General features: G+C 31.4%; 4 protein-coding genes across 4 annotated transcripts; all 4 read right to left on the bottom strand.

Moving 5' to 3' along the window:
• Nucleotides 1–796: 796 nt before the first annotated feature.
• On the bottom strand, nucleotides 797–2,845 carry LOC117681696 (large ribosomal subunit protein eL28). Its single transcript, XM_034447269.2, has 4 exons — nucleotides 2,689–2,845; nucleotides 2,348–2,471; nucleotides 1,982–2,100; nucleotides 797–919 (listed from the first exon to the last, which is right to left on the bottom strand). Exons 1-4 carry the CDS (start codon nucleotides 2,770–2,772, stop codon nucleotides 839–841), a joined length of 408 nt encoding a protein of 135 aa, XP_034303160.1. The 5' UTR covers nucleotides 2,773–2,845; the 3' UTR covers nucleotides 797–838.
• A 3,902-nt stretch (nucleotides 2,846–6,747) lies between these two features.
• Nucleotides 6,748–11,000, bottom strand: LOC105332917 (uncharacterized). Its single transcript, XM_034447270.2, has 6 exons — nucleotides 10,857–11,000; nucleotides 10,116–10,427; nucleotides 9,766–10,002; nucleotides 9,242–9,640; nucleotides 9,043–9,116; nucleotides 6,748–7,980 (listed from the first exon to the last, which is right to left on the bottom strand). The coding sequence occupies exons 2-6, from the start codon at nucleotides 10,168–10,170 to the stop codon at nucleotides 7,900–7,902; spliced, it is 846 nt and encodes a 281-aa protein (XP_034303161.2). The 5' UTR covers nucleotides 10,171–10,427; nucleotides 10,857–11,000; the 3' UTR covers nucleotides 6,748–7,899.
• Nucleotides 11,001–11,281: 281 nt separating this feature from the next.
• Nucleotides 11,282–17,820, bottom strand: LOC105332919 (uncharacterized). Its single transcript, XM_066077176.1, has 10 exons — nucleotides 17,542–17,820; nucleotides 16,975–17,379; nucleotides 16,288–16,358; nucleotides 16,160–16,184; nucleotides 14,311–14,369; nucleotides 13,926–14,037; nucleotides 13,621–13,673; nucleotides 12,779–12,847; nucleotides 12,525–12,636; nucleotides 11,282–11,954 (listed from the first exon to the last, which is right to left on the bottom strand). The coding sequence occupies exons 1-10, from the start codon at nucleotides 17,804–17,806 to the stop codon at nucleotides 11,848–11,850; spliced, it is 1,278 nt and encodes a 425-aa protein (XP_065933248.1). The 5' UTR covers nucleotides 17,807–17,820; the 3' UTR covers nucleotides 11,282–11,847.
• A 1,840-nt stretch (nucleotides 17,821–19,660) lies between these two features.
• LOC105332922 (uncharacterized) lies at nucleotides 19,661–23,478 on the bottom strand. Its single transcript, XM_020069177.3, has 6 exons — nucleotides 23,325–23,478; nucleotides 23,081–23,234; nucleotides 22,669–22,944; nucleotides 21,159–21,557; nucleotides 19,951–20,058; nucleotides 19,661–19,798 (listed from the first exon to the last, which is right to left on the bottom strand). The coding sequence occupies exons 2-6, from the start codon at nucleotides 23,145–23,147 to the stop codon at nucleotides 19,743–19,745; spliced, it is 906 nt and encodes a 301-aa protein (XP_019924736.2). The 5' UTR covers nucleotides 23,148–23,234; nucleotides 23,325–23,478; the 3' UTR covers nucleotides 19,661–19,742.
• Nucleotides 23,479–25,100: the final 1,622 nt, after the last annotated feature.

The following is a 25,100-nucleotide window of genomic DNA, read 5'->3' as shown; positions in this document are numbered from 1 at the left end:
AAAACGGTCTACAATCATTGAGAAATTTTTGACGTATCTGCGCCTGGATTTCAGTCTGTCTTGTTTCGTCGTTTATTGGATATATCTTGCCAGTGAAGTGGTTGTCATATTATTTTTAATTTGTTCAAAACGCGTTTTTACAAGTCTTTTCGTCCAAGGTAACGTGTTCGGGTGTATGAAATTCCTGAATGCGGTGAAGCATGACGAGGTCTCTCAGCCTTTTATAGGGGGTGTGTTGCGATGAGCAGAACAATAGAAATCGACAACTAATATGGCGGTAGTCGGAGTTAAAAGGGAAATAATGCGTATTTATGAATTCATGTCAGCTTTAATAATTACACTTTTAACAGGTTTATGTTTTACTGATTTGAATCCAGTTAATAATTTCATTTTTTCCCTTTTTAATTTTCTTTGTTGTTGGTCTGGATAAACTAAATTACTGTATATCATTTAATTAAATTAAACAAAGATCATGACACAGCCTGTAAACAGATACAAACTGCTAAAAAATTGCCAAAACTATGACCAAATATCCAGCATATAGATTTAAAATACTATGAATCCTCTAATCTAATGATAAACAATGCTGCATTTCAAGTATAAACTGGTTCTCTGGGAGTCTCATGGTATTAAACTAAAAATCACGAGTACTTTTGTGAAGATTTTAAATTTGAGGACAGGTTGTGTATATTAGAAATGTGTGATCCAATATTTCAATATACCATGCTGGGAAAAAAATCCTAGAAAATTGCTTGATTGCCAAACAAGTAAGTGCAGAAATAAAAACCATCAACAATTTTTTTTAATATTTCACATTTTTATTTTGTTGTTGTCACATTCACTTAGACTTCAGTCCACTTTTCTTTACAACAACTGGTTTCTGGCTCTTCAAGAGAGCACTGGCCCTTCTTACAGCAGCCTATAAAAAGAAGTAAATCATTACCATTTGGAAATTTCAGACCTAAAACTTTATTACAAGAAGCCCTATCATGTGATTTTAATTACATCGGTGCTGCTCTTGCTACAACAGGTACAGTGGTGTAGCAATAAGATTTTACCTCAAATATTGAAGAAAGGTTCTTTTTTCACAGATAATGTATGAATTATTTAGACTAGGATGTCTTATTTATTAATATTACGTTCAGTAATGTAAATTTTTAAAATTTTACAGTTGGATAACATTGTGAATCCTTTTTAAAGTGCAAAGCATAGCTCAGCGCTTTATTTTCATTAGACTTCTACTTCCAGTTCATCAATTAACCGCCCCCTATGAGCATAAGTTTACATCATTTAAACTGGTTAGGGAACCAGTTTTAGGAGTTTGTGCACATAACTGCACGGGCTATTGTGAACCTAATGTACGGGCAATTGTGAATTTACATACATCATTGCAGGAGCTGCAATGCAGTGATGAGGAAATATAGTGTGTATACAGAAGCTGAAATGTTATATACATACAGAGGCTGGGTTAGCGCTTTTCAGTACTATCAGTTCTTTGATTACAATTCACTTTAAACATTCATAACTTGCAATCTTCCAATCATAAATAGTGTTATTCTGTAGATTTTATATTTGAGCTTTTATTATATTTTTGAGTTCTCATTTCTCTGAGCAACGCCTCAAACAATACTGTGTTATCACATGTTTTGAAAGATTTTGGTTATGTTGTAGAAATATTGCATATACAGTGTATACAGCTTTTCATTTCAGTATGCAGATTTTACAACTGCAAAATATATTCTACATGTCCCTGTTTATCTTTCTAAACTCTTAAGTGATGTCTGCAGAATGATGATGATTATTGAATAGTGTATCATACATGAGCAGATTTCCTAGCATGATTTTAATAAATTACATTTCATTGTTTCACTTCATAGGTTTCAAAAAATTTCATATGAAAAGTAACATCAACTCACAGTGTACAAGCTATAAATCAAGAAAAATTGTTCTGAACTTTCAGTTCATTATTTTAAAGTCTCACCATTTTCAGATCCTTTCTGTAGCTGTTGTTACGAAGGGTTTTTCTGATAGTGCTGAAGGTTTGGCGGGACCCTCGTTTTAGCTCTACTTTGTTGTAGCTTGATCCAGGGCGTTTACCAGCTGTAAATCACAAATATTGGGAGTAAATATCGAACAACAGTAATATTTCAATTAAAAAAAAACAATCTTCAAACATTTTGTTAGCATTGTGCATGGATTTTCACTGAATGTAGTCAATAGAAAACTTTGTATAATTCTATTACTCTGAGGTATAAAATAACTGAATTCAAATTGCCAAATGATAATGAAGTGAAAATGTAAATATAAGAATCAAGATCTTTTGAAAGAAGTGGACTCTAGTCTGTACCCTTCGACTTCTTTGTTACGAGGACAACCCCCTTTCCATCCTTTGCTGGGACAACTCCAACAGTCTGACGGTTGACCAGTCCATTGTAACGGAAGGAGTTTTTGGATTTAAGGTTATTTTGCTCCTACAAAACAATTTAAGCAACATCATTCAGTTTTTCAAATTCCTCAAAATATGAGACATGCAACTTTCTAATTTTTTAACATAGATAAAAAAAGTTGCTATAAAAACTTTCAACCGTAACGGTTTAAAAAACATTGATATAATAAATATGACTTCTTAAAATGCAATTAATAGATTAAAAACCTGTAGAGATTACTGTAAAGTCCTATTTAACATACCCTGCTGTATGTTTGTCCGTTTCCTTTTAACAGAAAACTGGAGTTGTTCCTGATGATCAACCACTGAAGGTCTGGGGAAGCCATGTCTGTGTGAAATTTCTACATGAAAAACAATGTCAATATTACAATTTTCATTTTTAACTTTCAACATTTACCAGTATGTTTCATTACTCACATTTAGATTAGTGCAAGTTACAAAAGATTATCAACCTTGAATTTGCAGATTAAAATAATTATCCATGTTGTTTTCTTGTAAAGTATATGCATATAATCAATGCTAACAATTACAAAAGCCATTTTAATTAAAATTATTTTTATCTTTCTGGTGTTTTTGTTTTTCTTTAAGAAATTTTACATGACCAAGTGAATTATAGTTTGATATTACAACAGATGGTGGAATGGACTATATGGGAAGAAGAATGGCACTGACATGCATATGATATGATATACTGGAGTTTTCCTGTTTGCTCCTCTTTGTTTAGATTTCCTGTAAGCCTATAGATTTTAAGATTGATCCCCAAGAAATTTTGGATATAAAGTATACGGAGGAATTAATCCATATAAATAGTACAGTAACAGAAAGTTGTTTACCAAAAGTTGTTACATTTCATCTATTCTAATGCAGATTTCACATATTTTATAGAAAAATAAAAACTTCTTTATTTTTACTCTTCATAATTTATTTCCCATTTGGGACATAAATATGCCAAATGAGTTATCATATCCTGTAATAAACTTGTGTATATAACTTTTGAAACAAGGTAACAAACCTTTTATCAATCGATATAAGAAGTTGTAAACTTCATTAAATCTTGACATGTATTTAATCACATTGGTTTCATTTTTAGCTTACCACTGAATTTATTATTGTATGTATGTATAGTATACCTATAGTAGAATATGGTTTAATGAAATAATTCTAGAGTAATTGACTGCTCTGCTTATATTTTGTCATGTACAATATTCCTTTTCTTGCTGTTCACAAGCAACTACCCCCCCCCCCTTCCAATACCAGAGGATGTTGCCGAAGAAACGTTTCAGTTTAATTACTATGTCCAAATAAACAAAATCAAAGATGAAGCAAATTGGAAACATTCATAAATATATAAAATAACATGTATTTTTCATTATATTTGACAATTAAAAACAAAAATTTGCTATCGGATGAAAATCCCATGCTGACTACACACTTACTATTTGAAAAAGAGGCCGACTTCCGGTTAAAAATTTATGAGTAACTCGTTCAAAGAAATTAATTTCTTCCACAAAGCAGGCGATACAGGTCACTTTTCTATTTCAGCAGTTGACAGAGGCGTCGCAAGCAAATTGAAAATTGAAAGTGGGGAGGGGGGGGGGGCTAGACTTATAAAAATTCTTGACAAGCAAAAAAAAAACTATGTGCATTGATTAAAAGTTACATCTGAAAATTTAGGGAGGGAAGCTGATCATTCATTATACCGAGATGCATCAATAAACGTTGTCTCTGTTATGCCTCATCCATGACTTGAACTTGAGATCATGATTGTACAGTCCATGACCATGGCAAAAATGTTACACAAGTTAAAGTGGGTTGTATATCAAGCTTAATTTTCTTATGCAAGAAATTTTTTTAAATTTATTTTTTTTGTAGGAAAAATGCCAATTGATCAAAATCAAAACCATTCTTGTCATTTTTCTTTGAAAATGAATCGAACACTATATACAGTTAATAAATTTACCACTAGGTAATCAAAGAAAATGTAACCAGAACTGTCATATGCAAGAAAAGTTTGTAAACATATGTTCTTTTTTAAAGAATGAAAACATATGGAAATTCAATAAATGGTATTACATATAACTGAGAAAATCGAATTAATTTTTACAATTTGAAATTCAATGTTCGACATTAGATAATTCACGCATAGGAGAAAACATACATGCATATACAACTTCCTGTTAAATTGTTCTGTCATTTCAATATATTTACACACACCTACATGTAGTATGATTCCCTCAATTTTTTACGGAGACTTATTAACTCATAGCTCTATAGAATATTATATTATATATATATATACACACACACCAACATTTTATGAAATCATGAAATTCCTAACCCATGGGGGGGGGGGTGTATACCTTTAGTTCCAAAGAAAAAAATACTTTCCTTCCAAAAAATTTTCCCAAATCATGGAATTTCTAATCCGTTGGGGGGGGGGGGGGGGTTGTTATACGCCAATGACTCCAACTTCTCCATATTACACTCTTTTAAGTTATATTTAGGAACATTTATACTTCATGCGAGAAAAAGTTAGGGGGGGAGCTGAACCCTCTATGCTGCTATGTGCCTAATGGTTGGGTCTAACTTTGCAAAAAAAGTGCCCCCCCCCCCCCCCGGTTCCGACGCCTATGTATAAACAATCAAATACTTTCTTAGATGATTCATGCGGGTTATGAAGGTAGCGACCATTGCAGATAAAACTACACACACACACACACAAGTGACACAGGGGTTTTATTTTGAATAAGTTATTTATTCTGCTTGCAATTGACAATTAAAAAATCTTTGAACAAAACGATGTAAAATATTTGTGGAAATTATGATATCTTTTTATGAGCATTTGAGGGCATTCACAAATATAGAATCGACTACATCCTTCCTGTCTGTCATTCAAGTTTCAAACTCTTGAATACGTATAAATAACACTGTTGTTGTGTTGGTCCATTTCCTGTCATTTTTGAAAACCTCTAAGCAGTGTTTTATATATATATATATATATATATATATATATATATATATATATATATATATATATATATATATATATATATATATTTATATATATATATATATATATATATATAATTTGATATGTATGAAACCTCTTTGGCAGACTTTGGCACATTTTGCGGACACGAACACTTCCGTTATTAATCGATCTACTGCAGATAGATCATGTTTCTCTCATCAATTTGATTTAGACCTCCGGATTCACACACCAGCCCTTGTAAAACCTTATTCATTATAATGAGCACTTTGTTCGATGTCTGTGGAACCGTTTACCAACATATTGTATGTTATTATACTTTCATGCTAAATACTGAAATTTGATTGGTTTAGACGCAGTTGATAATCCGTTCTATTACCCTCAACGTTAGCAACACACTTGGCAACGTATAACACTATAAATTTATTGCATGATGGTGAGGGAAATATGAAGATTTATTCCCCCAAGAAAAATCATTTCCGAAGAGGCGAGACACGACATTTATTTCCCGGGAGACACGACTTTTTGTTCCCCCTGGCACGTGACTCTCTAGACTCTACCGTAGAATTCACGTTTGTGAAAAAAGTTTTTCTCTGTAAAGTTCTATGATAAACCACTCCCGGGGTCCCAATAATAGTGTGGATGCTATATGACTTGAACAAACATGAACAACGGCGTCGTCTGCATTTGCAGGATAAATTTTGTTTCAGGAAAGCCCACTTGTGCCCCCCTCATTCACCCAGGGCTGCGAATGTTATTGTCATTTAAATTTTAGACCACGTGGCTTTATTTGACCCTTTTAGTTTCGCAGTAAAAATCGTGCCTCGTGTTTATTATCTTTTTCATAGAATCTAAGTACTTGTAGTCAAATATTGATATCAAACTTTGTCTTAATTAATTGGTGGATAAAGTGTATTCTTGAAATAAATGAGACAATACAAAAGTAATCTTTTTCTGCTGTTGCAACAATTAACATGCTTAGTAGAGACCCCCACCCCCTTAAGGATTAATTTTCTATCTGCGCCTGACCTAGTAACAGCATCAATTGTGAAAGAGACTATACTATTTTATGCAGAATGTTCCTTGAAAATGGCTCAATATATTAAGTTTTTATGCAAAAACAGACACCAATTATTTTTTTTAAAAACATGGTATTGCACACCACAAGCATCAAGCATGGCTATGATTTTATTAAGCAACCAAATGTTTATATTTTCAACCATTCTACACATGGTTGAACACGAACGATAAACTCTGTTCTGGATATCGTTTAACTTAAATAACCGCTAGATGGTGAAATAAGACATACATCTTAAAAGATGTTCATGTTTTAACATAAATCAAAGTAGAATATGATATGAAAAACGACCAGTGCTTACATATCTAGAATATTATTCAAACACTTATGCTTTCGAAATTTTACAGGAACTAAAAAAATCTCGTTGAAGTCTCGTGAACTTTTATTTAGCACCTCTGGATTTATTACATACTTAGCTGCGATAAAGAAAACATTCCAAACACATTCGCAGGGGTGCATTTGACGTGAGCTAAATTGATACTTTTTCAATTCGTGTTGAGTATTGTCGGTCTTGAAATTTTGACCGTAAAAATCCGGAAAATTATTTGAGAAAATATAAGGAAAACTATTTAATTAATTTATTTATTATTGAAAACACTATATACACAATTCAAATGGCATATACCAGTATAATAAATTAATCAATTAACTAATCAATCATGCAAAAACGTAAACATTGATAAAAAAGAAAATGTAATATAACACAATTATTGACAGAACACGGACTCTTCTCCCAGTTATACATTTCCTATTTCTTTTTACATAGTATATGTACAGTATTTCACTCGATTTGCAATGAGATGAAAATGCAATTTTTTTAAAGATAGATTTGATAATACCAATTTTCTAAATTTCATAGAAACGAAAATGAAATAATAATTCAATCACTTGGCATCCTCCAGTAAGAGAATATAAGTATATACATGTACATTATATACACACATCAATGTACTTGTGTTCTGTAGGCAGATTTCATAGCATACGCAGAGATATATAACCTACGCCATATTTATACGCTGATTGTTTAAGTCACGAAGTCCTTTTCTTTTAACGTGAAATTGAGAATTGCAATTTATACATAATTTTCATGAATTTAGAAGACATTTCTGCCTGTATTGATATATTTTCATTCAAGTATATTTTTTTTTTGGAGAGTTGCAATTCTCGAAAAATTAATTCTCGAAAATATAGATAAATAATTCAATAAAATAATAAATAAATGAATAAATAATCAATAAATAAATCTGATAAAAAAAGTCCGGCTAAACCTGTAAGCTAGACGAAAATTAGATAAAGGTCATTTCAATTCATTGTACAACCAAATTCATTTTTCAAGCTGAGCGTGAGATTGTTAATGTCTCCTCAATGGAAGGAGCCAATATAATATCACCCACGCAACGCGTTTCTTTTCCGGGGTTTCATCCCTCTTGTTCTTTTTGTTTGTTTTTGCTTTCTGACTTTTCTTTTCTAAAATTAAACAAACTCAAATAAATAAGTTTTTTTCATTGAGGCAAGTGATTGAATGCACATAATATCTTAAATGTATTTAACCATGTTGGCATACAGTCAAAATGAAATCAAATAACAGAAAAAAGAAAATTATAACATAAAGGCTACAGCATGCAAGACAGTTTTATACAATACTTAATAGTCTCTGGAACAGTTTTCTCTGCATAGAACATTTATCCAAGTAGATACATAGACGTTTTGTAGTATAATAATCACATGAATTAACAATTTCTTTTATGGCATCAATACCACAGTACAATTTATCATTGAAAATAGCACAATACTGAAATCGAAGATTTTCATACACAGTACAAAGTGTTTTTCATTTTCGACTTATAATTTACAAGCATATAGCATAAACGTTTTTCCTTTGGGATAATTAGTTTACAATACTAGTATCTACGTTTCAATGAATAGTGACTGTGCACTTTTTCTTAATCTCGTTAGCTGGGATCTTTCATACTTTTTCAAGGAAAACTTTAAGTAATCTTGCAACTAGTATTCGTTTGTATTTAATATTTTACTGTAAAAATGAAGTTTTCCTGAGTTAGAGGATGAGATTTTGTTAAATTGCGCAAAGATCATATCAACAAAAACATTATTTAACTTAAACCTAAAATCCTTATGGGAAATATCTAAAGATGTTTAGTTTTTGTTGGAGATTAAAATCTTGTTTTGTCATGAAGTATAAGTATACATTTATTGTCGTATACAATGTACATATAAAAAAATATTAAACTGTCGTTTTGTGGGTTTTTTTAACGCAAGATAACTATCTTTCTTTTTGTTTTAAACAAAAATAAATACTGTTATTAAAAGGTCTAGATTTATTTTCTGCAAAATTGTTTTTTTTATTTTTCATTTTTAAAAATACATTTTCTTTTTACAATTTTTACAACCTTTTTTGCGCTCCAGATTATAGTGCAAAATTGATTAAATTATAGCACCAACACAAAATTCAATTTGTAAAGAATTGAGAGTACATGTATTAGTTTGTTGTACGAGGAACTCTTCACTTACCCATATCTTCACTGCCACATTATCCATCACCTCGTCACAGATCCTCCCGACATGCTGCTGTGTGTTTTCCACAACTAAACACGGCAATTAAGATGCATTCATTACTCCAAAATATGCAAATACAATTGCATACCACAATTTAAAAAAAACAGAATAATAAGGGAATTTCAATGTTTCTTAAGACTATGAGTAAACTTACGTTTCATACAGAAAAGAAATCCTTTGTATGCAGATGTCAAGCACCCCATCCTATTCCTGGGTCTAAAGGATGTAAATTCCAGTCTCACATAGTCCAAATTAGTTATTGGCATCACGATTTTGCTCCCTTCTTTAATGTCGAATGATCTGTCTTTATTCTTTAGAGAAAGACTGTCATATTTCCTATCGAGATCTACGGAAACGATCTGAAGTACAACTTTAAATTTTCCGATGTGATTTTCTGCCGTTGAGAAATTCAAGGAATAGGTGGTCGCTTCTTCACACAGAGCATAATTCCATGGAAATTTTTTATGACTCCGTACCACGATTGTTTTAGCTAATGTCGCAAGTCTTGCGGTTTGGAAAATATTGGTTGTGATCAAATCATACAAGCGTGTTTCTACAAAACATTATGGCATTAAGAATAATACGTTTTGAAAGCTTCTTTTTGGAAGTATCAAGGAATTTAGAATCTCTCTCTCTCTCTCTCTCTCTCTCTCTCTCTCTCTGATAAATATATATTACCGTTTTTGAGACAACGCATGTTATCCTTAAACCAAAGTTTCTTCGGCTTATTGGTCCCTTTCGGTACCTTCAATTTGCAGCCATTTTTCCACATGCAGAATATTGGAGACCCCTGAAGGCTCTCCTTTAGTAACTTGACGTTCGTAGTGTTAAAGTAAGCTTGACCGTATCCTGATACTTGTACCAATTTATCACCTTTATTGCAGCTGGCTTTTATCTTTGAAGCCGTTACATCATCTAAAATTTGATATGAAAATAACAGAGATTATAAAGATTACTTCCTATTGAACAATATTTTAAAAAACCGAATTATGTCAATTTTATACTCTCTTTCGATCGGGTGTACATACCTATAACAATAAGAGCAGACACCATTATCAGAGTGAATATGGTAACGATATCCATGGTTTCGGTTGGAAGATAAATGAGTATTGTCTTCTTTACTATATAACCACTTCCAGTCTGATGCTATCGAGGTTTTCGGGGTTTTCAACAATGTTGTTACGGATGTAGCCGCTTTGCTTTTAATTTGTCTGATTTCAAATGATAACCATAACGAGGGCGTTCGATGCCGCAGTTTCCTGTGGAGCAGTGTCCAATTGTTACCAGAGCAACGCGCTTGCATGCACGACCAGGACAAATGGTGGAAATAGCGCTGCTATCTACAAATCATCAGCTAACAGCATAAACTTCTATCTTTCCTATTGTGTAATTACCAACAATCTCCTTTTGATTAATAAATTAATAGTGTAATTTTTATTTACTTGTAAATTGTATTTCATTGAGGACATCCTTTTTTAAAAATTTTGTAATCTGTACAGATTGCCTTTAAATGCATGCCACCAAAAACAATACTCTAATCATTTCATGTTAGTGATATACCGGAAATACATTGACTTGGAAAATAAAAGTATTCTAAATTTGTCTATAATATATGCACTGTTCAAACATTTCTCTAACAATTTTATGGAAAAAATCATCTTTATATAGTAAAGGATATAAAGTATTTATAATATTGGATTTCAAATACTTTCTATAGAAGTTTTGATTTCCGGTAGGATGTAAACAAAAATATCATAGGATTTAAATACCTGGTCGGCAAACTAAATTTCATATCGGAAAAGACCTATCCAAATCCAATTTTTAATGAAATACTGTTATGCTGTTAGGAATATAATTTTCAGGATTTTTTCCCTTTAGACCTCAATATGATAATTATATAGAACGCGTCATCTCATTGGTCTAGACATTCATGTGACAGGGTAAACAAAGCGTCTTGAATATGATATTCCGCCTCTTCAGAAACGTCAACATTTTTCATCCAAGTGGTATCAAAAGTCGAGAAAGACATGCGTTGTAAACCGATTTGTTTTTAAAAAAAAACCCATTTACATGTAATAATTCTAATTCTTCTTATATCAAATACCAATTCAATTATTTATAATTCAAATATAAAAATGAAAAGAGAGAAGAAAATAACGTACTAGAAAATCAATTATTACTGACGTTTCTGCAATTTAAAAAGTCAAAAAAAACCAATTAGAACTCGACGTATTTTGTATTATCGTAAGTTTTTCGGTATAATTAAATGAATGTTCGGGAGATACAAAGAAATTTTCGAAGAAAAATCTACTTTACCTCGGACGAAGCCGGCGGGAAATATGCTGCAATAAATGCATAACATTACACGCTCCGTCACTGATTACTGTAATATCATTAACACGCGGTCGAATTTTATGATTTTCCAATGAAGATAATTAACTATTTTCAATGCGGCATTTAAAATCTGTTAGATCTAGGCCCAAGTTATCATCCTACTCATGGGTATATAATAGATACTCTCCCGATTTCCGTTTTGAAAAATTCGCCATTTTAATTTACCTTAGGTAACAAAAAACAAAATGGGTTATAATTGTTCAATTGTTTTATTCATAACCGTGGGGAAAATAATATGAACTTCCTATTGCATCATTTTCAGCTGTATGGTGTCACTAAATTTGATGTTTATAGTATCCATGGAAACTCAAATTTCATACACAAGTTTCTGTAAATTTTTAACCATTACAAATTCCGGAGAAAGTATCAGTATAAGTGCACAAATGTGAGTAACAAAGTACCGGATGTTGACATCAGCAGAGTGTCGATACGAAGATGAGGTCGCCATAAATAGGGCTGGCTTACATAATTGGCTGAATTAAAGAGAATTAATATAAATGTAAAATAAAATTATCAAATGCATGACAAAGTCTTAAGTAAGGGAGATGTTAATATGAGATGGGTGTCAGATGGAAAAATCATTCACTACAGATTGCTGTAGGTTGTTAATAGGTTTGAACCAGAACACCTTTAGAACCTTTCATATATTTTTTTTTAATTTAAAAAAGTTTTAAAAAACCCACGAAAAATCAAAACCAATTAAGAAGAAATCAAATAGGAAAAGAAATCATTTTAAATGAAGAAGACATTTCTAAAGATCCATATTAACAATTAAAAAAAATAATTATTTCGACTTTCTGTCTAGTTATCATTTGACAAAAAAAAATAGACATTGGTCCACAATTATTATATAGTTCATTACAACAGTCATGTGACGTTATCGAGTTCGCTCAGTCATGGACCTTAATTTAAATTTTACTATAATGAAAAAAAGGTGGTCTTAATCATTCCCTTTAGAAAATTTATACGTCGAGAATAATGAAACAACAATAAATCATAAAGAAATCCCCGAAAATCTGTAACAAAACAGCCGCTGTACAAACCTGAGTTTGCTGATGGGGTGATCTCTGACTTGGAGAAAGAAACAGTGATATTGGTGGTTACTCGGGGAATGGAGGCAGTGGATGTGGTGAGGTGGTGGCCTTTTGTTAATTTCTGAATAATCATACATGTAAAATTTAGTTTAGAATTCATGTTGAAATAAAACGCCAACAGTCTGATAATTTCTTTTTTTATAAAAACGTTTCAGTAAACGATTTCACTTTGTTAAACTACAAGTATTTTGTTCTTTGATTACCTCTAAAAGGGTGGTTTTTTGTGGAGTGTAGACATTGGATGTGTTGGAGTGGTAGTTTTCAGTATATTTCTAAAAAATGATTAATATCTAATTCAGTTCATTATTTTATTGAAATAGTATCATACGTTTTGATCATATACAACATCAAAAATTTTAATATTCTTATATTACCTGTCTGTAGAATATATAACTGAAAAAAGGCTAACTCGAAATGTTTTCAACACATTTTAATATACTATATACCAAATTTTTCTCTTATATAAAGCCTAATTTTAATTATAAGCAACAGTAAAACAAACTAAGGAAAAATTGGGGTTTTTAACATTAAGATTCATGCAAACATATGCAAGAGCTACAGAAGGCTATACTCAGTAATCGTTTTTTTCTAAAGGCAAAACATGCTGCATTGCGGTGATCGTTACAATTGTAGAGACAGTTTTTTTTAATGAAAACACATTTTTACACTAAATAAAATCAATACAGGAATATAGTTTTCTCAGTCGTAACACCGTTAAAAAACAATTCATTTCTTTTATCCTGAATGTCTATTAGCGGAGGCTTCTCGCGAATATCGCTGACGTCAATCTTCTGCATTAAATACTTATATTATTCACAGTAGATTTGAATATTATTTTATATGTCTTACTCTGCGACCATGTTTTGTTAGTATGATTTATCTTTCTTTTGCAATGGATATGCATGTACATTAAAGAAGATCTTCGCAATTGTTATTGTTTATTCATTTTTCTATATCACGTTCCATACTAAACTGACTAAGCAATATGATATAAATTGTAACGTGTAACTATGATACTGCAAATCAAATTCAATATTGTTCTTACCTCAAAATATACATCATCTTTCACGTTAAAGGCCTTGTTTTGTTCTATAATTTCTTTAAAAAAAATATGCCTGTTAACAAATTTAAAACACTGCTTTGCGTAAAAATGATAATATGTTATGATGTAGTGTTTCGACTCAAATGTATCGAAGAATATTTATATCGGGAAACATTTTTTCCCCTAAGGTTTCAGAATGGATGGAACGGTTAAAAGATCTCATTTTACATTAATAAAAAGATGTTGCTTATAAAGCATTTTATCAAAATATATGTAAAATTCAATTGTGAAAACACCCCTTGTACAACCTGACTTTGTTGAAAGACTGCTTTCGGATTTGGAGGTAGAAACAGAGATACCGGTAGTTACTTCGGGAGTGCAAACAAATGATGTGGCGAAGTGTTCGTCTTCTGTTGATTCCTGAATTACATACCATAACGAGTAAAAGCTGCTTTAGTTTTACTATCAGTTAAAATCTTCATAAAATGTAACTGTCATAAGTTTTCATTTTTATGCTCAACAATGAGGTTTTAAAAGAAATCTATGAAAACGAAAGAATATACACTTAAGTTAACAGAAAGTTGCAAAAGACAAGATTACATTAAACGAAGAACTTTTAATGATTTTTTAATGATATATCTGTGTTTTATGATGTGTTGAAAGAAGATATGAGTAAGCAAATGAACCACCCACCTCGAAATCGACTTGTTCGTTCTCATCACAATTCGTCATATTCAATAGTGTAATTTCTTCTGTTTAACAAATTTTTAAAAAATTGAACAAGGGTTGTAAACTATTTCATGCATGTACTTTATCAAGAACTTTCAAAGATTTAAGGGGAATGTTGTCATTATATATTTACATTTCCAGTGTCTTTTTCTATGATAACATTTCAAGTCGATTTTGTAATGTATAGTCAAATACAATTTGTCAATGATTCTTTTAATATCTAATCTTGCATTTTATAAAAGAAGAATGTACAGTTTCTTTCAATATTTGCCCTAAATTTCACAAATTGTTTAAATCTCATGAAAATTTCAATAAACTATCTCGAACACATGTGTATATAAAGTACGAAGTTATTCATTTTTATCCTATTTAAAAAAATGACCTCAATATCTTGTTATCTTTTTAAGATGTATTCAATAATGATGAAATATGGCACATTTTATCATAGTTTTTTGAAGAGCAAAATGTGTTCGCAGAAATTTATATATTTTATGTGCTTTCACATAATAATAAATTATATCCTAAGTTTCATCATGGGTGACGGCTGTGGATACAATTTTCGATTCAAAATACCATTGAAAAATTGGTGTCTTTTGCTCAGTTTAGAAAAAAAATACGAGAGAAATGCACTGTTTCTGACGTCACAATTGGGTTTTTTTTCGGAAGTGTAATCATGTAACTATTTATAGATACTTAATTTAACGAGGCCGGGTCTAATTTTTTCTGCCCTAGATTTTTGAATGAAATTTTTTACAAGAATTACTACTGATATAATTATTATTTTAAGATAAAAAAAATAAGACATTTACCACACCGTTTGTTTAAGGGGTCATCTCAAAGTGTGTTAATTTTTAACATAGGACCCTATGGGATTTTGCTTGAAATGTACCAAATTAACGTTTACCTCCTGGTTTGTTCCAGGGGTCTTATCAAAGTTGATTTTTGTATGCCCAATTTCCAAGATTTGTCAGTTAATGGCTATTTTTTATTTGACAAAGGCGGAAAATGTGATATATATGGTATTATTAAAACATTCAGACATATTTAAGTAATAAATAAATATATAACATCACATATTAAGGGTCATTAATATAAAATATATGGTTATTGTCTTGAAATATATGAATTAAGCTATATCTAGGCGGGTTAAGAAAACGTGACAGAGGGCTAGGCTTGCTGAACCCTCTTCACCTTTTCGACCCGAGCCCAAGTATAGCTTATACTTCGAGACATTTATCTTTATTCCACAATATAACTTTAATTTTACTCTTCAAACGAGTTATTTTCGACAAATTTCGCTGAATATCTGCAGTTGAAACTATCCCGCCATGGCGTCAACAAAGCAAAAAGATGACGTCACAATACAAATGAAACGCTGCGCGAAAGCGTGCGTACTCGTTCTGTACTCGGCCTCGTTAAGGGTATTCTTGTGTAAATAAATCTTACATTTCAAATTTTTGTGATGTTTATAAAAATCACTTTAAAACAGGACAGACTATGACTGAAACCACACAAGGAATCATTGTTTGAATATTATGAGGTGATCAAATATAGCCGGGCGTGATCAAATTTATCTATCATAAAGCCCTTTAGGGTTTATTGGATTTGATAAGCCCCCAACCGTATTTGATCACCTCATAATACTCAAAGAATGATTCCTTATTCTTTAAGTAAATAGCTTTAAAACTTTCATATACATGTATAAGCTTCCAACTTTGCACGTTTTATCTTCTTGTTTTTTTTAATGTTGTAACAAAATACAAGTCCCATCCCCTTTCATACCAAACCATAAGTCTATTCGTACTAGTATTACCATATTGCATCTGTTCTGTATGCTCCTGAAAAATAAAAAAAGCAAACATAAACGGTAACAAGTTAAAAGTGTTGATTGTATTTCTCTGATTGACTTTTGACCAGGGTGTACAATAAAACTGTTTTTACCTTTGTCTCAACCGTGACATCATACATTACGTCATCACAGATTGTCCGGATTTCTTGCGTTTTTTCTACAACTTTAAGATATTTGATAACATATTTAAAAAATTATCTAATATATTCTTGATTGAATATTTTCATTTAAAACAATATGAGCTGCAAAATCAATGTCTAACTCCAAAATCAATGTCGAACATTTGTACTTGTAAAAATGTAATAGATTGCTGAAATGTCAAAGATAATAAATTGCGAATTATAAACTGTTTGCCTCATTATTGTAGGGAAATTATTTTGATACTCTAGTATTCGTAGAAGCAAATTTATATAAATGTTTTAGTTTTTATATAAAGAGCTTGTCGTGTCAATACAAATTAAATAACAGAAATCTCTCCACTGAAAAAATTAACAATTTGTTTTGGGATGACTAATTTTAAATAAAATTTTAATCATTTTAAATTTAGATTAGCTTTTATCATTCATTTTCTTTGTTTCATTTTTATTATATGTTTAAATTTTTCATAATTGTGATTCATTTATCATAATTAAATACATCTATTAATTACCTTAATAGGACCACCTCTTTTTATATTTTATGTCGGTAACCTTTTGCATACATACCGGTATATCAGACATTCATGCAGTTCCAACGAGATTGCAAATGATAATATCATTATGAATTTATCATTTACTTACGTCTCAAACAAAGCAAAAACCCTTTGTTTGCAGAATCCCAACATTTCGGACTAGTCAAAGGTCTGGTTGATTTCAATTCTACTTCAACATGTTTCAGTTCAGTGACATCCAGCTCAACAATTCCAGATCCCTGTACTATATTCACGGCCCTTTTACCTTGCACCAGAAAGAGGCTATCGAATTTGCTATGTATTTCAGAAAATACTATTTGAAGGGCAACCTTAAATTTTTCCACATGAGTTTCTCCGGTTATGAACTTTAAAACGAACTTCCTTGTATCATCACAAAATCTATAATTCCATGGAAAATACTCATGACTTCGTACAATGATTGTTCCACTGAAGTTTTCAAGTTCTGAGTCTCCTGAATTTGTTGCGTTTGAAATTAAATCATATACTTTTGTTCCTAAAGAAAAACAAACAGGATTAAAATTACATTATAAAATAGTAAAATAGTAAAAATGCACAATCAATCTCTCTCTCTCTCTCTCTCTCTCTCTCTCTCTCTCTCTCTCTCTCTAACGTTTTCTCTCTCTCGTTCTCTCTCTCGATGTATTGGCCATATTACCGTTTTTAAGACATCGCATGTTTTTCTTGAACCACTCTTCCGTTTTAAAAATGTCTTTTCTAGTTGTTTTATCTATCTTGCATTGGTTTTTCCACATGCAAAATATAGCAGAGTTCTCGATACTTTCTTTGATGCCTATAATACTTTCTTCCATCGATTCAACATGTTCCAAACTATCGATATCAAAATATGGATGATTATAGCCTGATATTTGTATCATAGGATCCCCATTACTGCAGCTGGCGTGTAATCTTTGGTGTTTCATATCGGTCGCTACCGCATCTAAAATGAGTTAGAATTTTTAAGAATATATATCTTACAAAGAAAAAGTTATAAAAATGATTTCATATTATGGAAACGTAAAATTTCGTCTCAATATATTAAGATTTTCTTGGGGGGGGGGGTGTAATATTAGTTTTTCATAAAATTTCATGCAAAATTAAAATACCGAATTTGAAATCTACCATATCTTTATCTTTAATGAAAAGGTTAAAATGTGTTTCATTACAGTCAGGTCTTGTAATGAGTAGATGTTATTTTACCTCATAAAGTAAATATTTATTTAATATTATAATGTCTGATGAAAACCAAGAAAAAAACCAACCAGAACCTATGAAAATCCAGGAAATAAACTATAAGTTTACTATTGCCTTTATGTGATGGCTTTTTTGACACTATTGCCACTCAACAATAATTTCAGACTGTTCTTTTAACTGCAGAATTAAATTCTATTCTTTACGCTACGCATAAAACGATTGAATAGGAGCACGTTTTTCGAGAATTTACAACTATATACATATGTTAAATTTACGAGATGGCACCTTTTGTTTGAATGAAACTATAACTTCGTTTACAGGTAAACGTAAAGAGTAACTCACCAGTCAGTTTTAATATACACACTATCACCAGAGCAGGTCCTGTGGCTGTAATCATTGTTTTGTGTGGAACATAGGTGGGTATTGCCTCCTCAACGATTGGAACTACTTATACATGCATAAGATACCAGGAACACGTGTATTTTTCTGAATATATGGTCATAGCAGATATATATATATATATATATATATATATATATATATATATATATATATATATATATATATATATATATATATATATATACACGCCTTCGAATAGTTTTATTTATATCTGATATGAAATTATCAGAACATTGATTGAAATCTATGAAGGCGTGTTGTCCTGTTGTTGCTAGGACAACGCACTTGCACGCACGACCAGGAAAACAATGTTTTATATGGAGATAATATTTTTTTTTATCTTCTGATTTAGTGGAACTTCGGAAAGTTTCCTCTTCTTTGATTGGTCTGAGCCATTTTATTACGTCAACAATTTAACTTTGCATCATTGAGCATACTGGTGATTATCGCTTTGGTTGGAATTACACAGATTACTTATAGGCATTTCCTGTTTATTTTTGTATAATATACATGTTGAAAAACTCTGACAACAAAGAATCAAAGCTCTATGTTATAACAAATACAAACGAAGGGATCGCGTTTTCATTATTTCTTCTCATATTAGATAACATTAATCAAAAACGTAAACTGCATGCTAATAATACACGAGATCATCGTGTTTCACAAGTCTCATTACACATATGTGCGCGCGCGCGCGTAAAAACCAGATTGTGTATTTATCTTAAATTTATTTACATTATATGATGAAGATTTGTAAGATTTATAAGATATATGGTTCAATGTTATTTGTATTTACACCCTACTGAGTGTTTTCTCCGCCAAATATTTATTTCTCGTATTATATATTTTATTTGTAAATGTATATTCATCGCAACTAATATTAAGTAGGAAAAGCATGATGTAATTTTCTAAACCGACAAGTACAAATACACACAGAGATCTTTAAAATTTCCATCATTAAAACTTGTATTTATAAGTAAACTTATAAATATATAAACTTAAAAAATGGTTATAGACATATTTATAATACATTTGTACTTATGAATTGTCTATTACTGTCTTTAGTCCTATGAACAATCAACTATTCCTTAACAAGAAAACATTATTATAATGATATATAAACATCGATATCATGAAGAAAACAATATATTCATTTTCTAAGAAAATATTCAAGACAAAGATATCAATATAACTTTTTATTACTGATAAATAAATAAAATGAATGAGAATATGAACAGCAATAAGAGTATGAGAATGAAAATATCAGTTTGGTTTTCTTTTGGATTTCCTTTTAAGACACTTTTTCTGTCCTTTATTCCCTGCCAAAAAAATTAAATATGTAACTCTGTATTCATAGATTAACAATACATGTATTGTACAATACTTAAAAAAAACATAGCCAGTGTCGCAAATTAAGAACAATTAATCTATGGTATGAACACTTAATGGATGCCAATCTGCAGAACTTTACCTTTTTTGGTGCATCTGTGACTAGTCTTGAGTAATTGGAATTTGAGTTTGTTTTTACTGATGATATCATTGCATACCGAGTCTACACGTTGAACATCTCTGTTCACCACTGTATGAAAATAATTGTATGCATTTATACATAAATAAAAACCCAATGGCTATAGATATAAGTTATATTTGCATGTTATGAAGTGCAGTGATCGATGTTTTAAACCTCAGTATGCCGTGCACGTGATGATGGCTATACTGAAACTGATCTATACATTTGCATTAGGTGGGAGGGGGGGGGGGCAGAAAGTATATCGTCACGATAAAATTTATTTGCAATGCTATGGTCCTGGTTCCACAATATTAACACCTTGCCGGAAAACACGTGGCATGTTTAATGATGAAAATTCCGTAACAAAGTTTATGTATTTCGTGAGACATACCTTACCTGCGGGATATTTGTAATATCAAATAGGATATTTACAAACTTAGGATGATTTTAAAAAACCATTCATAAAAACAATTACCTTCCATTTATTTCTAAGGGATTTAAGATATTATATAACAGGTCTTGTAAAAGATCCCAATATCAATAAAAACCCCTTTCAGGTATTAACGCGTAAAACGAAAGTATTAATACCATAAATTCTCAAGACAATAATCATTTTCTACGTATATTGATTTAGGACAGATTGCACTTAAGATAGGCCCCTCGAAGCCACCTTAACATTGACATAGTTTTCAGGCCATATGTTAAAACCATTTGGAAACATGTTTCGAGGAAAATAAAACACACATAAGGTAAAGTTTGTACCAAAAAGGCAAACAGAGCGTATGTTATTAAGGAATACTTGGTCATTATTATATTTTCTTTTCGTGGTTTTGATATACTGTGTATTAATAAAGCGGAAACAAACAAAAGTGAAACTTGTGTATAGTTGTTTTGAAATGTTTTACAAACTTCTGTGCATATACGTATATGTTAACAACTGTATCTAATGAAGAATTAGGTATATAATTAACAGATATTAGAATGAACGTGTTCCTAGATAATGTATCTAAGGAATGGTATCTTAAAAATTCTTGGTATAAAACCTCTTTTTGATTTCATTTATCAAATAAAAAGTTTATTAATTTGAAGGCCTTTAATTCATGTTTGAAAAATGAACCGCTTGCATGACTCGGTGAAATCAAAAGTGAGAAAAAATATACTTAGCTTACATTTTAAACACATCACAAATCCGTTTGTTTTGGCGGCGCCATAGACATGGTTTAGGCTCACGTCAAATCCAACACCAAAATAAGAAAGGTCTTCAAGGGGGAATTCAAAGCTGTTCACACTAGTGTTTGTGACGTTGATCCTTGTCTTGTGCATTATGTACAAGTTGTCTTTCACCGGATCTATGTCAAAGTGGATGACAGAAATCAACATTTTCTGCCCGATGTTTTTCGTTTGGAGACTAAAGTTCAAATGATGTTCCAACTTTTCGTATGAGGACAGATATTCGTAATTCCACGGAAACTTTCGATGGCTGCGCACAATAAATGTTGTATTTGGAAGGTGAACAATTCTGGAATCTTTCATCGTCTTTTTCGTGATTAAATTGTAAATTTCTGTGCCTACAAAACGAGATTTTTGCTTAGAGAATAATCCTTAGCTAAACGGAATATCAAAAGAGCAAAACAAGTTGGTAATCCATTATTACATTCTGTAGATCTGTGGTTTCGTCAATATTCGTTGGCTTCAACTTTCGTGGATTCAATAAAAATAACTGTTGCAAGACTACAACGATTTTATGAATACAGTGTTATTGGAAATTGTGCCTTTTTAAACGCTCGAATTCGTGGATCAACTTAACAAAGACGAAAATTGGTTTTCGGCGAATATTAATGAAACCAACAATACATTATTATTCTAAAAAGAAACATTTATAGATGGTATAAGAGGTACAAATAATATATATCAAAACATATCAACCTAAAACGAAGATGCTTAGATAATGTTTGTAAGAAAGGGATTGCAATTATCGTGCATGAGCTGAAAGACAATGCAACTAGTTTCTATAAAAAGTGTACTTATGTATGATTTCCACAGAGTCGGAATTTGATAAAAGATTTAAATGTGTGTGGTTATATAAACTATTATTTTACCATTTTCAATGTACAGCTGAATGCATTGTATTCATTTTTTTTCTCCACCGTTATTATATTCACCTACCCCAAGACAGGGGTATGGGTTTTATATTTTTCAATCACTTTTCTAAACTTAAATTGATACCAATTCACTTCGTTTTTCTAAATATGTCATATTTCAGCCTATCATAGCTTTTATCTTTTCAAATGTTTCACATTTCAGCTTAAATATTTATATTTATTACCGTATATATCCATATGGTTTTTTATTGGCGTGCTTAGGATAAAATACATTGCCATGTCCCCGATTTACAAACATTTTATTAGTTGGAATAAGAAATATGCATGTATGTGAAATGCAATTTGATAACTGTGGTCTATCTATCTGAATTTTATCTGGAATTTTCCCCATTTCAGAATAAGTTATTTTGCTTTCTTTTTTCAGTTGCAATTCCCCACAAAAAATGTTCTTTGTAGACTTCGGTTGTATAAACAAAGTAAATAATTTAATAAAAAAGATTAACAAGATATTAAGTTAAGATATGTGTTTCTGAGTATGTTGTATGTACAGTGTAGTATACATGCAGTGCCTTCACACCTCTTTGAATGCAGCGCCTCTCGCCAATGAGTACAGAGTTGATTTTAGCGTAACATCCAGTTATCATGTGCATTCTGTTCAACTTCACCTTACACTTTGTTTTCCAAGAACAATCGTGCTCCTGGGCCAGCAAGTCACTGGACTGGCCCTGGCACCCCCCACAATTCCTGTTACTGAACCCCATCAACCGTGGTAGGAAAATTTTCCCGCCATCAGAACAGGCCATCTTTAAAATGTGGCGGCGCCGGAAGTTTCGACACGATTGGCTCTTTTCACCTGAATTTGATTTATCAAACATTTATGAGTAGGTAAAGGAATTTGCTAGATACGCAATATTGTAAATCCAATTGACTTTGAGGATAAGCCAAAATCAATAAAGGTGCGTTCAGAACGTCAATGTACATGTACTTACAATTGGAGAAAAAGATCCAAATAAATGCAATATACACAGTTAGATACGTTTGGATGGAAGACTTCATGATGATGCTGTAGCTGATCTTAATGTAGTTATGGCCGGAAATAAGCGGATCACCAGGTTCCAGTTTCTGTCCATCATTTTAGAATTACTGGGTTAGAAAAAACAAACATCTTGGTCAAGGTCTTCGGTTATTCTTAGAAATGTAGCGCCAATTATATAATTACGTGTTCCATTTTACCTCGTTAAAAAGTGCTTATCGTGTATCAACAACTGCTCACTTCTGGTACCAGATTTTTCTTTCGAAGTCTAGATATGTGCATTCTTTTTATCTGTAAAAGCAGGGCACGTTTTGTGAAGTATGAATAAAGAGCTAGGCGATAGTTTCCTGACTGTCTACGGCCCTCATAATCTTGTTGATGTGTAAGAACACGTTTTTGACAAGTGAATAGGTTAGAGTTTAGATACGAGTTTAACAAGCACGAGGTTTAGGCAACATTATAAAAATGTGATATTATTTGAAAAAATTAAATTTATTTTTATAATTTAAATTCACACGTTCCTTCACCCGTGTTTCTTAGATATATCAATATATATAATTTGCCCCAAAATTAGTTTAAATTGTGATACCTATCAGAAAATAATGTAAAATTGTCTGTGTTATTATTTACTTTAGTTGATTGTCATCCGAAATATTTTCACTCACCTCTTGAGATATTGTTTAAATAGGCTAGATATTACACTACAAGATAAGAGAGAGAGAGAGAGAGAGAGAGAGAGAGAGAGAGAGAGAGAGAGAGAGAGAGAGAGAGAGAGAGAGATATTGTCTTCTGGAAATTTGATGAAGGTCGTGAAAAAATAGAAAGACCAATTCCTTGTCCATACAGGATTAAAACCAATCAACAGTTATTTTTCCTTTCTTATCAACATCCCAAGAAAGTGAGTCACTGATAGGTATGGATGCAAACAAGGAAGCGAAACTCGGTGGGACCAAACCCAGAATGTGTTGACATTAAAATGTTTTACATATCTTCAGGAAAAAATTAATAAATTTATTGTTTTAGTCAATTGATATACCTCTTGCACCTACTGATCTTATTTAGAAGTTGATAAAAAAAATTCCTATCCTTTTTTTTTAAATGGTCTCATTAATTTTTGTGATAAATGTATATAATTTCCATTTTAATGTAATGTCAGAGTGTCAGAATTTAACAATAAACTTTTATTTCACTGGGTTTTTTGACAACAACATTTTTACGCTTCCTCGGTCAACAAGTTCATTAACGGGTATTTTGATTTTAAAATTACATATCCAATACCTTTACTTGAATTATTGATTTCACTTTACAGTCTATTCATACATGGTCTCTTGTTAGGTCAAAACAGTGTGTATCTAGCGATATGATGGCTTTGATCATATAAAAAATGACACATTTTCTATGTACGTATTTACAAATCCTTTGAAAACTGATCTCACATGAGTGTGTAAAGTGTAAACACTTATCAATGATTGGTTTGTTCACGTATTGCACACATTTGAAAATATGGTATATTGCAAGATTCGTACCTGAGATTTTTCTGCATTTCATTTTTATAGTATACTAGACTTTGACCCGTGCGTGCACGGGTTGACATTGCATATCGAACATTTCCAAAAATAGGTACATCGACACACCTTATTATTGACATTTACATAACAAAGCTATAAGCCTACAATAATGCTATTAATTTCACTACACTTTCCTCAGTTTGAAAAATTTGTGTCTCGGGAAAGGCCCTCACCACAGTTTGAATGCCTCCCTCATACCTGTAATGTAGCAGAAAATTGCAGAATCGCTCCGGAACGATTTTGGAGAAAGTTAATGAAGTTGCCTTGAAATAACAGTCAAATTCACCACAACAAACCTTTTTGAGACTAGACTGCAAATACCTTTCAATTAAAAATTTTAAGTCATAGAATGGAAGAATTCAACACATTTTCACCAACGTACACGTATTTTCTTTGTAAAACTGGGTC

This window comes from Magallana gigas, chromosome 2 (assembly GCF_963853765.1).
Source record: "Magallana gigas chromosome 2, xbMagGiga1.1, whole genome shotgun sequence".
In the NCBI taxonomy this organism is placed as follows: domain Eukaryota; kingdom Metazoa; phylum Mollusca; class Bivalvia; order Ostreida; family Ostreidae; genus Magallana; species Magallana gigas.
This window is presented reverse-complemented; position numbering and strand designations above follow the sequence as displayed.

Bases quoted from the DNA above. Each gene is read 5' to 3' on its own strand.
- LOC117681696 (XM_034447269.2), bottom strand. From the start codon at position 2,772: ATGGCTTCCCCAGACCTTCAGTGGTTGATCATCAGGAACAACTCCAGT. The intron at 2,472-2,688 runs GTATGTTAAATA...ATTGTTTTGTAG, and splicing joins ACGGACAAACATACAGCAGG to GAGCAAAATAACCTTAAATC. The intron at 920-1,981 runs GTGAGACTTTAA...TTCTTTTTATAG, and splicing joins ACAGAAAGGATCTGAAAATG to GCTGCTGTAAGAAGGGCCAG.
- LOC105332917 (XM_034447270.2), bottom strand. From the start codon at position 10,170: ATGGATATCGTTACCATATTCACTCTGATAATGGTGTCTGCTCTTATT. The intron at 9,117-9,241 runs GTAAGTTTACTC...TGCCGTGTTTAG, and splicing joins ATTTCTTTTCTGTATGAAAC to TTGTGGAAAACACACAGCAG. The intron at 7,981-9,042 runs GTAAGTGAAGAG...GTTTAATTTTAG, and splicing joins ATGTGGCAGTGAAGATATGG to AAAAGAAAAGTCAGAAAGCA.
- LOC105332919 (XM_066077176.1), bottom strand. From the start codon at position 17,806: ATGAAACACCAAAGATTACACGCCAGCTGCAGTAATGGGGATCCTATG. The intron at 16,359-16,974 runs GTAAGTAAATGA...AATATCTTAAAG, and splicing joins GTTTTTGCTTTGTTTGAGAC to TTGTAGAAAAAACGCAAGAA. The intron at 11,955-12,524 runs GTTTGTACAGCG...TCTTTAATTCAG, and splicing joins CACCCCATCAGCAAACTCAG to CCAATTATGTAAGCCAGCCC.
- LOC105332922 (XM_020069177.3), bottom strand. From the start codon at position 23,147: ATGAAGTCTTCCATCCAAACGTATCTAACTGTGTATATTGCATTTATT. The intron at 22,945-23,080 runs GTAAGTACATGT...AATCAAATTCAG, and splicing joins TTGGATCTTTTTCTCCAATT to GTGAAAAGAGCCAATCGTGT. The intron at 20,059-21,158 runs GTAAGCTAAGTA...ATTTTCATACAG, and splicing joins ATTTGTGATGTGTTTAAAAT to TGGTGAACAGAGATGTTCAA.